The sequence below is a fragment of the Musca domestica genome, unplaced genomic scaffold, assembly GCF_030504385.1.
Source record: "Musca domestica strain aabys unplaced genomic scaffold, Musca_domestica.polishedcontigs.V.1.1 11, whole genome shotgun sequence".
Taxonomy (NCBI): Eukaryota; Metazoa; Arthropoda; class Insecta; order Diptera; family Muscidae; genus Musca; species Musca domestica.
In genome coordinates this window covers 2,537,454-2,551,233 of record NW_026712133.1, presented here as the reverse complement: position 1 = coordinate 2,551,233, position 13,780 = coordinate 2,537,454, and the positions used below count along the sequence as shown (strand labels likewise).

General features: G+C 37.1%; 1 protein-coding gene across 4 annotated transcripts in view; it reads left to right on the top strand.

Moving 5' to 3' along the window:
• The window catches only part of LOC101901484 (nipped-B protein), a 436,426-nt gene that overhangs the window by 56,496 nt on the left and 366,150 nt on the right, over positions 1–13,780 (top strand). For all 4 annotated transcript variants that reach the window (XM_059129842.1, XM_059129838.1, XM_059129846.1 and 1 more), the window contains exon 4: positions 2,600–2,714. In XM_059129842.1, the coding sequence (XP_058985825.1) occupies positions 2,600–2,714 (115 nt within the window). The remainder of the gene's footprint in view (positions 1–2,599; positions 2,715–13,780) is intronic.

Genomic DNA, 13,780 nt, shown 5'->3' with positions numbered 1-13,780 from the left:
ATTTGTTGACCTCCGCAGGGCCCTCAACAGAGGGTTGAACCACAGGTTGGTTTACCCTACTGTTGATAGCAGATGGTAGGAGAGGTAGAAGAGTCTGATTAAGAGAACAGCTTGGTAAATGCGGGTGGTTCTTTTCGAACTTTGCAATTACCTTGAGGTTCATCTTAATCAGAATCCTCTCTCTCCTTTATCTGCGCGGGGTCTTCGCCAATAATTTTTTTACAATAATTTACCGACCTTTTATAGCCCCGCTTTGCTTTCGCCTCCTTTGGGTCGGCGCCATCATGAGAGGTAGGATTTCTGGTAGGATCCCCGCCAGTACCTACATTGATGGCGTCTTGCCGATCGAGGCTGGTCCGAAGTTACCAGCCGACAATGATCCCTCCTGGATTTGGGACTCTGCGCAAGTCTCGCTGGGAGTGTTCTTGGTGGCTTTATGAAATGACTTACCACTTTGAGACGAGGAAATGACCGTGATGTCAAGTTCCTCGTCCAAAAGTGGTGAGTCATTTCCAAAGCCAGAAGGAATACTTTCCTGACTGAGCCTTAGAGTTTTTGTCTTTTCCAGGAGAGCGGACAATTGTTCACTATGTCGCTGAATACTGTCATGGATGACGTCACTGTAATTCAGTATAGAGTCGTCCCCTCCCGAGTTGGAAATCGTGTTCTGTGGCCGGTCCTTGGTCGTTGCTTCCTTGGAAGCAATAGAGTCATTGGTGGTAGTTGGGGGTTTGTTTTTATTTAAATAATTATTCTTCTCCATATGAGAAGGTCGGACTTGGAGGAGACGAGGTCCACCATGGCATAGCCTCCCTACCATGGAAAGGACTTGGAAACTAAGCCTGTTACTCACTGAGGCGCCCAAGTATCAGTGAGGCAACCGTACGAATACAGTCGGTACCCTGACTGCAAACCGAGGAACACTGATGGGCACAGTTTACGTAACACCCCAGCGTTAGGGGGTCTTATTCTTCGGTAGACCAACACCGATCACTGGATAGTTTGAGGCACCAGTTGTTCACCTCGTCGAACCAGGGATCATGGGCACTCGGATATTTGTTCCGAGACTCTCCCCCGGTACCGCTGAGTTATCCGCGACTGCTTATTTATTCGCAGCTGCCCAATATATCTATTGGGCGTTCCACTACCTGTGGACGCGTCCGGTAGCATCCAGCTATGCTTCCAATAATCGGCCGGACACCTACCCCAGTAATATCACTAAGCAACAGCGAATTACAGCGATTTTGGTAATTAGCCATAAGTGTGTCTCTCACAAGTACAGAATTGAACTTTACAAGCACAGATTTGCCTTTTGAAATGTAACAACAGTGGTTGACATCACAAGGTTGTACATCAACACCGCACAAGGTTGCTATTCTTAGCACAAAGTCTCTTAATTGTTTAATGCCTTGTAAGAACATCACTTTCAGCATCCGTTTCCTGCTTAGCTTGTTCCATACGCTTAACAGCATCTTGGCACTGTCGGACTGACTCCTCAACTTTATTAATTTTATCATCAACCTCCGACCGTATTATTTTCACAACATCCTTAATTTTAAGCATAAAGCTCTCAAATTGCATCTTAAGGCATAGCTTATATGATTCGAACTCCTTCTGCATTGTTCCAATAACATCGGCACCAATTTCCATACTGCTAGCATTCTCCGTACAATCAATAGCTGAAGTAGAGGTATTTGCCTTATCATCAGAGCTCTTCTTAATACACGTAGGACACTTAAACAGGAACATCAGTGACTTCCTATGTTTGTACAAAAAACTATGCTGCTCTCTTGACACATCAACACATTTTATGTGGAAAAACATTCCACAAATACCACAGCCGACACTGTTCTGGTTGCCCTTAACAACAACTGCACAGATAGGGCATGTATACGTTCTTGTCTCAGCGGGCATGACCAAAGATACGGATACCACAACATTTTACAACAACAAGCACAGTAAAGAGTTATTGTACAGAGATCATTAAACACAGCAAACACAGGAGCAAAGCACATACAGCAATTCCACCAGATCAAATTCTATTGTTTATAAACAAAAGCACACAAGCACGGGAACCAAAAACGTCACTCAATTTGTAAGTCTCAGTACAAGAACAGCCTTCGATGCAACAACAATGCGCTGCAAATTTTTTTATTTTTTATTTTTCTTCTTCCTGCTCGCGTATTTATCTTAACAGATATGGACCCAAAAGAGACTACTCCAACAACGTCCGATGGCCAAGACACAAGCTTTACCATCCATCTTCATACCAAATCTAGTTATTAGAAATATTGTTGGGGTATGCGAAATTTAAAGACAATAGAACACTTATTTCACATTTAATAAGATTTTTGATGACAAGTGGGCCTATATTGACCATTTCCTTACCCAATCTAGACCTGTTAAAAATATGGCGATATACCAAGTTTGAAAAAATTGGATACTCCCTTCTCTTTATGTGAGATATGTAATGTTTCAAATATTGCCAAATTGCTATTTTTTTAATGAACTCAAATATAGTTTTTCTTCGTTTGGAAGAATATTTAAAAATAATGACCAGGACCTTGAGTGATACTAATTCTACCCTTTTCTATTTCAGAATCCGAGGAAGGAGATAACACCACGCCACCAAACAACGCCACATCCTTAACTGACACTTTAAAAAATGTTAGCAGACACGAAGGAGAAAGTTTATGGGGAGAAGAAAATGTCAGGTAATAACTTAAAGTAAATATTTCTTAAATTGAACTAGTACATGTTCTCATAGTGACGAGCTCTTCAAAGTATTGGCTTTATTCTTCGACAACGCAACAAGATGTCTAACAGCAGCGATTTGGCTGGATATTGTGGCCAAACTCTTAAAAATATCGAAAATCCGGAGGTACTACTGATATGTGGTGCAACAGCATATAGTGGACCTCTATGGACCATATGCAAAATTCGGTCTTGCAATACTTTTGAGCAATATTTCAGAGTTTGAACTGAAAATCAAAAGCTTTTGCATGCTGTGCTTAATCCTTGTAATTGAATCTACGTAATTCGGAAGTTAGATTTACGTCAATAGATTCTGTGGAATATTATTTTTTTCGATCGTTCCCGACCCTGGAAACCTAGAGGGCCACCTCCCCAAAACGTTGGGAGCGCATACACCCAATTATATGGGGGTTAGTAGACTTGGGAAACCGGCTATATTAGAGCATCAGCCGCTTAACAATTAAAATATTAAATTATCTAAGCAAAATACAGCAAACCTCAACTTCACAAAAACTAAGTCTGGCAACAGTTTTACATACTAAGAACGTAGGATTGAATTTTTTATGACATTCAATGACAACTTGTTAAAATCAGCAAATAAACTCTTTGATAATGTTAGTTTAAGTAGAATGCAATTGCGCTGAAACTGACAACTCAGAATCAATTCAACCGCATAAAAGTTTGTTGATAAAAATACCTATGATGAAAGAAGTTTATTTGAATTTCATCCTAAGCCTGTCAGAGCAAACTGAAGAAAATTAACCTTAACAGATTCCAACTTTTTGAGTATATAAATAAGTGTTTGGTCACATAAAAATCGTCAAATTCCTTTGACCAGCCTTTTATAAATCCTAGTAACGACATGGCTTTATTTACAAAAGGCTCTATATGTAATAGAACCAATGAAATAGTTGTAGGCCACATGCTGAGATCTGTGCAAAAACATTTTTTACGTTTTTTTTTTTTTTTTAATTTAAAAACAGTTCATTGACACTACACCGATTTGCAAGGGAATATAAGCCATTTAGCAGATTAAATGATTGGTGATTAAGAGTGCAGGAAAGTTTAACATCATCAGCAAACATTAATATTTTGGAGTGGCGAATAACAGATGGAAAGTACTTTTAATAAAGTACGAAAAGTAGCGAAACTAAAAGGCTACCTTGAGGAACATCTGAAAATACTGTAATATTTTTAGAGAGAGTATTGTTAAAAGAAACCTTTGGGTATCTCGACTAGGTATATATTAAAAGAAACCTTTTTCGTTCTGTCATGCAAATAAAACGATATTGATTTTAGAACAGTTGAAAAAAAAGACCATTTAATCAAGTTTATACATTAATAAATTTTGCACAACCGTATCGAAAGCTTTACTGAAATCAGTATATATAATATCAGTTTGGAGTTTATTTTAGATCCCGTTTCGGAGATCCATCCAAAAATTGAAAATTATTAAACTTTTTTTTCGAAATATTAAAGCTTTAAAAATACTTCGTTGAAAATCTTCTTCAAAGCAGGCAATTCAATTTTAGACTCATTAAAATGTTAATTTCCAAGGACCTACAATCGATACATGCTCAACGTCAACCATATTTTCCACGATCTGTAAGAACATCAAAATGGCGGCCATTAAGACCTGCACATTTCAAATGTTCATGCTTAATGCATAGCCAACACGTTAGTTATCGTTCTTTTAAATTAGTTACTGAAATTTTTATTTGAGCAGTCCATTAAAATTGAAAAGTGTATTAAGGAAATGGTGTAGTAATCAATCACCAGTTTCTTCCTACCGTATTTAAAGGACGTAATATTTTAAAAAATTAGTGTACGCAAAATATGCGAACATGTTATTTTTAATAAAAAATGCATTCTAATTCCTTATATCAGCAAAGTTCTTTCTAAATGGCCAAGAAAGTGTTAGTAAATTTTTTAGAGTAGCCATGTATAGAAGTTTTTTGAACCGTCCATGGCCCTATGGACTAGGTAACTGTATTATTTGAAAATAAATAAATAAATTAAAAAAAAACTAAGTTACACAAAAACAAGTAAGAAAAGGCTATAGATGTGCGGGGCGACCATGTGATACAAATCCATTTTGGAAGATTTCGCTTTTGAAATTATGATATTACCCTTAGTTTTTTGACCAGGGACATTTGTCCAATATTTACGCAGTCCGTCTGTTAGTTACAGCTAAATATAATCCAATAGTCATCCAAAATGATAGACCTTAACTCTCTTCTCATGCGAAATTCCGTGTCGATTGATTTCAATTGTGTTCATTTGAACCCTTGTATATTTTGCGATCATCTTTAAATGCACGTATCTCTAAATTTAGACTCATCTTGTCTACGACATTTGGCAACGAAATCCGCAAAAAAAGTCACAAGTTTGCCATTTGTGTATTTTGGATTTCGCCTGTAAGTTATTTTCAGCGTTTCGGTAGAATGGAAATGTTGATATTTCTTCACACAAAAGTTGTGGTCCATTCTACCCGCTGTCCTAAACTCTCACATCATACGAGATTTCGTGTCCTTTGGTTTCTATTTGTGACCTTTATAACAGCTAAAAAAATTTTTTTATTGTTGGTCCATTTCAACCCCTAAATACATTGCGGACATCTTTAAAAACAATAGGCCTAGCCCTTCTGAGGTAGGATAGGTAGGGTTACATTTATGAAAATTTTCGTGAGAATCGGACGATATTTGCAATATGTATATAATAACCCCCACGTTTATTGTAAGGTGAAAAAAATATACAAAATATACACTTCAATATTATAAGTCAAATTGAAAAAATATAACAAAATACTACAAAGTCTATATTATTGTCAGAGGATCGGACGATAGTTGCAATCTGTATATAATAACCCCAAGGTGTGTTGTAAGGTGAAAAATTATACAAAACATACAGTCTATATTATTGTCAGAGGATCGGACGATAGTTGCAATCTGTATATAATAACCCCAAGGTGTGTTGTAGGGTGAAAAATTATACAAAATATACACTTCAATATTATAACACAAATTGAAAAAAAAAAATAAAAAATAAATATCACAAAATACTACAAAATCTTTATTAGCGTCATTATTGGCGTCTTTTTATACGATTTTTTTATGAATTGAAAAAAATTGTCAAAATCTGTGCAGCCATTCTTGAGATATAAACCTTCTAGCTAACATCCCTTCCCTTTGTATATAAACATTGTATATATTTCCCTATATATATCCGATATATATATCCGATTGTTGCTGACCATTTTGCTTTATCCCTTTATTGTTGTTTTTATAAAAAAACGTTTGCTTATTAGTGGAGAACGATGGTAATGATTACCAGGGGGTAAGGCAAGGAATACCTAGGTTTCGGAAAGAGCCACCAATCCTCATCAGTTTCCTTGTTTTTTGTCTGGGATATTCTCCCCAGAAGTTATTTTAAAAATAACTTCTATGACAAAAAACATTTTATACCCAAGTGACGAGATCGTAAGCTCAATAGAAGAGGAATCAAAGAATTAAATAAAACTAAAATTCTTTGGAAAAGCCTTCTAAATCTTACAGCCGCCCTTATAAACATTTACATCTTTCCCCACTTGTTATGCTTTCGTTCAACCTGAACGAAGTAGCATAACCATGTAAGTTGGTTTTGGTCACTAATAAACAAACGTTGTTTTTATAAAAACAACAATAAAGGGATAAAGCCTGACCATTTTGCAACAACAAAATACTATGGTATCCCGAACAAACAAGCCAACACTGTTCTATATCCGATATATTTACTATCGGTATCTACGTTGTTGCGGGCCGTTTCAATAACCAAGTCCGCACCTGCGCTCTAAAAAAATTGGCGTGGAAAGGCCTTAGGGCGAGCCCTTTAACGCCTACGTGGCGGTCTCCAATCCACGATTTAACTCTAGTTCCCAACTGCCAGTAAAGTTTTTGGGGCTAGAGAAGCTAGGAGTTATGTTATTGGCACTGTTTGCGGGTAACCATAAAAAATATGGTTAGCCATGCCCAGAATTAGTATAATCGTTTGTTTTTTTGTGTTAGTGGAGTTAGTGTCAGTTTCGGGCATTCCCAAGGAGCATGTCCAAGACAGAAAATATATCCTTGTAACAGGCGCATTCCTTGTGGCACATGCGAAGGAAGATGGGTGAACATCAACACTCCTTATGTTGGCTGGGAATAACTTTCATCACTGGTTATTTGCAGCCACAGAGGTAGTTATGTCTCACATTTTCCTTTACGCTTGGGTTGTGCCACCTAAACAGAAGAAACGGTAAATTAATAAATTGCAAATGATAATAAATAGAAAAAATGAAATCAATTGATTCAAATAATACCAACGCCAGCTCTGTCAAGTAAGGTTTTTTGGATTTTGCCTGTTATTCTTATTCGCGACATTGACAGGTAAATGAAGTCGCGTTGCCAACATAGGAAAATGAAGGTGCTACCAAGTACGTATTTTCTGACTTGCTCTAGGTAGACGTTATTACCGGCACAGTGGGGTGTTCTCTTAAGGTCAGGAAAATGAGCACTCTCCGAATTCAGAAATTCCGGGAGGGAGACATCGGAGAACCCCTCGTCAGGAGAAAAGAACAAATCTATGAAGATAAAAGAAGACAAAAATAGATTTTATGTAAAATGTCGGATCTTGGAAAGCTACCTAGAGTCTCACGAAAGTCATAAATGAGGGCACGAGCAGAGAAAAGACCGTTAATTTTGTGGTGCTGAGTGACAGTACTAAGGAAATCAAGTAAAGAGCTTTTATTTGCTAAAAGAAGAGTGCATATTAATGTAGAAATATCTTAAAATTTTTAAATTTCCCTTGTTGCGAAGGTAATAAAATAAATAATATTATTACGGTTACAAGGAAAAATAAATCCGTGCTTAATTAAATAGGTTTGTGTGGTGAGAGTGTCTGGTGAATTGTTATAACCTATACACCGAGTTACTGATTTATGTACCCAGTGAATAAATGAAAAGGTAAAAGTAGATGTTAGATATGTCACGGCTTTATATTAACAATTGCCTTACTGGATAGGTAGATCGAGAACTTATTCGCTGGATTTTGAGAATTGGTTTCAGCGATATCTAGTGAACCATAGACATACTAGAATACATTGCCAAAATATCCAAGGCAAAAGACAATATTACGTCTAGATAACGCTGTATAACAGTCCCGCTCCAGATCTCTCCCCATCAACCAAGCTCAGCACCTAAGACGAATTGACCGAGGTAACAAAAAAATAGATTCCATTTTATGTAAGTGTGTATATGTCGACTAAATGTTTATCTGTTATTTTGTCTATAATTTACCGATGTAACCGACATTCTTGAAGTTCTTTTTTTTTGTTAGCAAAAGTTTTGTCTAAACGCCGACTTTAAAGAGCTCTTTCAGTAAACGTTAGTGAGGACTGGAAAATCAATAATATAATTAGATCATTGTTAACCCTTTGCGGGTGTAGTTGCTAAGGTTCAATATCTGACAGTTCCTTTTTGAAGACATTTTTGGTGATATGCTTATGTGGTCAAGAGACCGATCGATTTTAATTGGATAGAATTCCTTTTTATTTAAATTTATTCAGTTTGTTTATTTTATTTATTATTTTTCTTTTTAACGATATTCATAGGCTGAAAGTCCAAAATTCTAATCAAATAAGATATATATATTTTGTATTTTTTACTTTTATTATAGGAAATTTTTTTTATATTCATATTTGTTTGTTTGATTGATCAATGTGTTAGTTTTGCTAGTTTTAGTTTTACTTAGAATAAATATTATGTAAAAAATTGAGATGAACGAAAAAGATGGTATGCTAAATTAATTGTTGGAGGAAACGACAGGCGAGGAAAGTGATGTGATGGGGCGGTAATTGCGGTCACAAAAACGTTGGAAAGGGATAAAGTGACCATGGAGGGGAGGGCGCCCAAAGAAAAATTGAATGTTGTGTACGTTAGTGTAGGTCACCGAAACACTGAATAATAGACCAATAGAAACGTGCAATAGTATATAGAAGTATGAGGTAAACCTAATGAAAAGCTAAAAGTTGGGTGAATGCAATGAATAATTCAAATCGGAACATGATCTGACCTGTGTAGGATTTCGCATAGGGTAGTAGCAGATTGTGATTCGTAGTATGAAATGTTAGTATCAGGCTTAAACTCGCCTTTATGATCTAAATCAATATGTACGATATCCTCTCTACATACAATGTTAGGGGTTAGTAGTATCAAACAATATTGATTTGAAAATGATAGGGTCTTAAAGACGGCATAAATAGCCATATGGCGAAATATGATCATCGAAAAAGATTTATTGAATTAGAAATGTATTAATGTATCACCGAAAAAGAAGCCACGTTTTAAAATACCGTACACATCACACCTCGTCAGTTAATTCCTCCGAAACGAAAACGTAGAAAAAAAAAAAAAAAACAGGGAAAAATCTTTTCGATTTGAAATTTAGACCTTTGAACAGATTTAGTAAATTTCACTATTTTCCGTATTTTGTTATGAGTAGAGAGACTCGATACCAGGTAAAAAGTAGGAAACGGGATAGACCAGTACTTTTTGATTTGAACAGATCAGTAGCAATAGAAACTAAGAAGAACAAGTTAAAAAGCAGTAAGTTCGGCCGGGCCGAACTTTGAATACCCTCCACCATTTGGAACGAAATTGGAAATAAAATCCTGAAAAAAATTTGGTAAAATTTAAAAAATACCGAATATTGCCGTTATATTGGTGCCTATACGACGTGGACCCATTCAAATTCGGAACTTGAAATAAACGCGAATAATGTAGCTAAAATCATCAAAGTATAGAATATAGGGAGGTACCGTTATATCGGAGCTGTGCGAAGACCTGAACCTGCGTAGACAATTTTTGTCATATTCTGTAGCATCCATTACGAACTTCAAATACGACATTTCAAACAACTTCGATGAGTATTGTACCTAAACTCGTCAAAATACCGAATATAGGGAGGTACTGGTATACGGGGCCTATACGAAGACCTGGACCTGCATAGACAATTTTCTGTCACAGACTGGAGTTTCCATTACGAACTCTAAATGCGTAATTTGAAAAAAATTTGGTGAATAAAGACGCTAAAATCACCAAAATACCGAATATAGGGAGGTACCGTTATATGGGGGCTATACGAAGACGTGGACCTGCACAGACAATTTTCTGTCTTAGGCTGTAGTATCCAATTCGAACTTTACCTGCCTACTGTAAAAATAACCTGTGTGCAAAATTTTAGCCTTGTATCTCAATTCGTTCGAAAGATAGCGTGATTACAACAGACAGACAGACAGACGGACATCGCTAAATCGACTTAGAATTTTACGCTGATCAAGAATATATATACTTTGTTGTGTCTGACATGAGTATTTCGTGGAGTTACAAAAGGAATGACAAAGTTAATATACCCTCCATAGTATGGTGGAGGGTATAAAAAGGATTTTGTAAATCCTATCATGGCCGAATCCAATCCAAACAATGAAGGTTCCATTAGGGATCTTTCACAAACTATTAATGTCAGTTCTCCAGTCACCAACTCCTTAGGTCCCGTGTTTTTACAAGGACAGGCAGCGGAAGCACATCTGAACATTGAATCAACAGTCCGCGACAATGTTTTGGGTATCCGCCATCTGGAGATTAAGATACAAGACCTATAAGGGGAAATGGAGCAAATGAACGGATAAACGTGAGTTACACGACCTAATTTCCACGCTGTGGGAGGTAATTGTTCGTGACAAATTACTACAATATATCCGTTTGTATATCGCGCTCTGGATATTGCCATTTATACCTTTTATGGAGTCTCTTAAGGTACTCTTATATCCACCGTAAGCTGAATTGCTAAGTAAGCGCTTTTAATTTGCGATATCTGTTCACAATATGCAACGGAGATTCTTCTATTAGAGGCTCAGGAGGAGCAAGGATCGGAGACCCTATCAGAAAAAGACCTGGTATAGGGCTACAGGATTTTCAGGACAATCATTCATTGGACATAAAGGTCTTGAATTCAAGCACGCGAGTATCGTTGATAACTCTTCGAAAGCATATTTAAAGATGCTAGCGTGTTTTCTAAAATGTATCTTAAAACTTTTGACAGCAGTTTCCCAGAGCCCAACCGTATATGGTGCTCCTGCTGGGATAAATTTCCATGAAAGCTCTTGAAAGTTATACTGTGAAAAAACCCTATCACGACTTTCACAAAGTATATTTTAAACTCACGCTCTAATTCTCTGAAAGCGCCAACGAAATTGGTACCATTGTCAGAGAATATAGTTTTAGGGCAACCACGACGAGAAATAAATCTTTGAAAAGCGGTTAAGAATTTTGCCGTCGGCAAATATGTGGTAGCTTCAAGATGTATTGCTTTCGTAGAGAAGCAAACAAATACACATACATAGCCCTTTGTGATTTTACAAGAACGCCCTGTGAAAGATTTTATGTCGAAAGGACCTGCGAAATCAATGCCGGTAGTGGCGAATGGTCTTGAAATAGCTGTTCTCTCCGGAGATAGATAAGCCATAATTTGTAAACACGGCCTTTTTTCTATGAAATGCATGGTTCGAATCAACGAAGTTGCTCTGGGTATCCAATATTGCATGCGTAACATGCGCAGAACCAACTGAATTCCACCGTGAATGGAAACCATATGCAAGTTTTGTACCAATAGAAACGAAAATTTTGAATGGTAGGGTAGTAAAGTCGGATATATTTCTGAATATGAAAGAGTTTGTGATTTAGATAAACGCCCATAAAGTCGCATAACTCCCATATCATCGAGGAAATAATTGAGGGGTAAAAGCGAACTTTTTGAATCTAACGGCCTGTCATTCATTAAACAATAGTACTCTTTCGCATAATGGACCTTCTGAGCTATGGTGACAGGCGTAACCTAGTCCATTTGATTTCAGAGTTCGTAGGGTATATCTCTTGAAATGTATATTGGCTTCTATGAGATGGATTAATTTTATAAAAGAAACGAAAGGCCATAGTTATAGCGTGTAACGCCTTGTCTAAATTAGAATAATTATATAAAACATCCTAATATTGCGAAAAGAAAGATACATGACACTTGATAGGACGCTTTTCAACATCTGTATCTAGTGGAATTAAATCTTGAATATCCCATTGCGAACTATCTTGACGTAGCCATTGAGAAATTGACTTGATGAGTGTCAACGAATTTGTTCCATTCAAGTTCCGTCGAATGCGGAAGAGAATCGTCCCAATCAATCTTATCTAGCCATATGCGTTGCATCATAACTTTTGTCACTATGATTACTGGGCTTAAACAACCTATAGGAACAAATAATCTAGCTATTGCGGACAACACTTCCCGTTTTTTGCGAACAAGGGGCTTGACATTAAAATAGAACATATCTAACTGAGCATTCCATCTACTGCCCAGTGTTTTAGAGCTACTAGCTTCAACAAAATCAAAAAGCTTAAAATCAATCAAATGTTCAACGGGATGAGGTTCTAGGATAGAGCGGACATTAGATGTCCATTTCCGCAATTCGAATTTGGCGGAACCTAAGGCACTTTTAACTTGATCCCTAGACCTATGTGCAGTCTCCAAATCGTGGTATCCGTCGTCAACGTACATGCACTTCCTTAGGATGTGTGCAGCTAGGGGGAAATCGGACTGAGTATCATCAGCCAACTGCAATAATGTCCGAATGGCTAAATAGGGAGCACAATTAACTCCAAAAGTTACAGTTTGCAGCTCATAATCTTTAATAGGATTATTGGGGAATCCCGAAATAAAATCCTTTGAGCTGGGTCTACCCGTATCTGACGATACATTTGGGTGATATCACAATTAAAAACATATTTATATAATCTCCATCGTAATATTAGGAGGACCAAGTCAAGTTGTAAAGTCGGACCAACATGAAGAATGTCATTGAGGCTTTTCCCATTTGATGTTTGATTGGAGGCGTTAAATACCACCCTTAATTTAGTAGTTTGTTTATCAGGATTTATAACCGGGTGATGAGGCAGATAACAAACTTTAGAGTTTGCCGACATAGTTGAAACTGGCCTCATATGGTCTAAATCTAGATATTCACGAACCACCCCATCGTATATTTCCTTTATTTGAGGTTTTTTAAGAAGTGACGCCTCATTACGAAGAAACTGTCGTAGACAATTTGTCCTAGAGTGTCTAAGATCTGGTTGGCCTATAAACTCTTGCTTTATGGGAGGAGATACAACGTATCTACCAGTAGAGTCCTTATATGTGGTAATGATCTTCATAATATTGGTCGGACGGAGACAATAAATTGCACTTAGGCACTTCTTCTAGTTCCCAGAAACGCAGAAGTGTTCGACTAAGCTTACATTCAGGGAAAAAAAGGCAACGTTGGTGGAAAATGCCGTTATGCTACTTGAAGTTATGTCACGAGTAGGGACTGGACCCAGCCAAAAACAGTTCCTTAGGTAACAGGGGAACCTAAAATATTGGATTGTATTCCCGAAAGAAGTATTTTTGGGTATAAATTTGCCCCTATTAACATATCTACTGGACGATAGTCAAACAAATTTTTATCAGCCAAACGTAGATTTGGCATATTTGAAGCAAGTTCCCTGCTGATAGAAAACGAAGAAGATTATGAGTAAGCGGGAATCTCTTCACAATTTCTCGGGCGTCACCACTAGTTTTCTTGAGAAGATGACACAAATTCTCTATATCACTAACGCGAGAATTATTAATGTGGACCGCAGACAAGAAATCTCTGAATGTTGGCCAAGTAAGAATGTCATCATCGAAAACATTAATATCACATGGGGGAAGGTTGATACTATGTAGGAAACTACATTCATCGAACCAGTGGAAACATCTGGAAGATTTACTGATTGATGCGAAGCACCTGAAACAAAAATAGTTTCCTCAAATTGTGATAAGATCGCACGTGGAGTGCTTGATGGATTTGCTACTCTAGGAGAAGTTTGAGCTTTCGGCGAAGTCCGAAGCTGATCAACTTTCCTATTTATGCTAATAATACCTT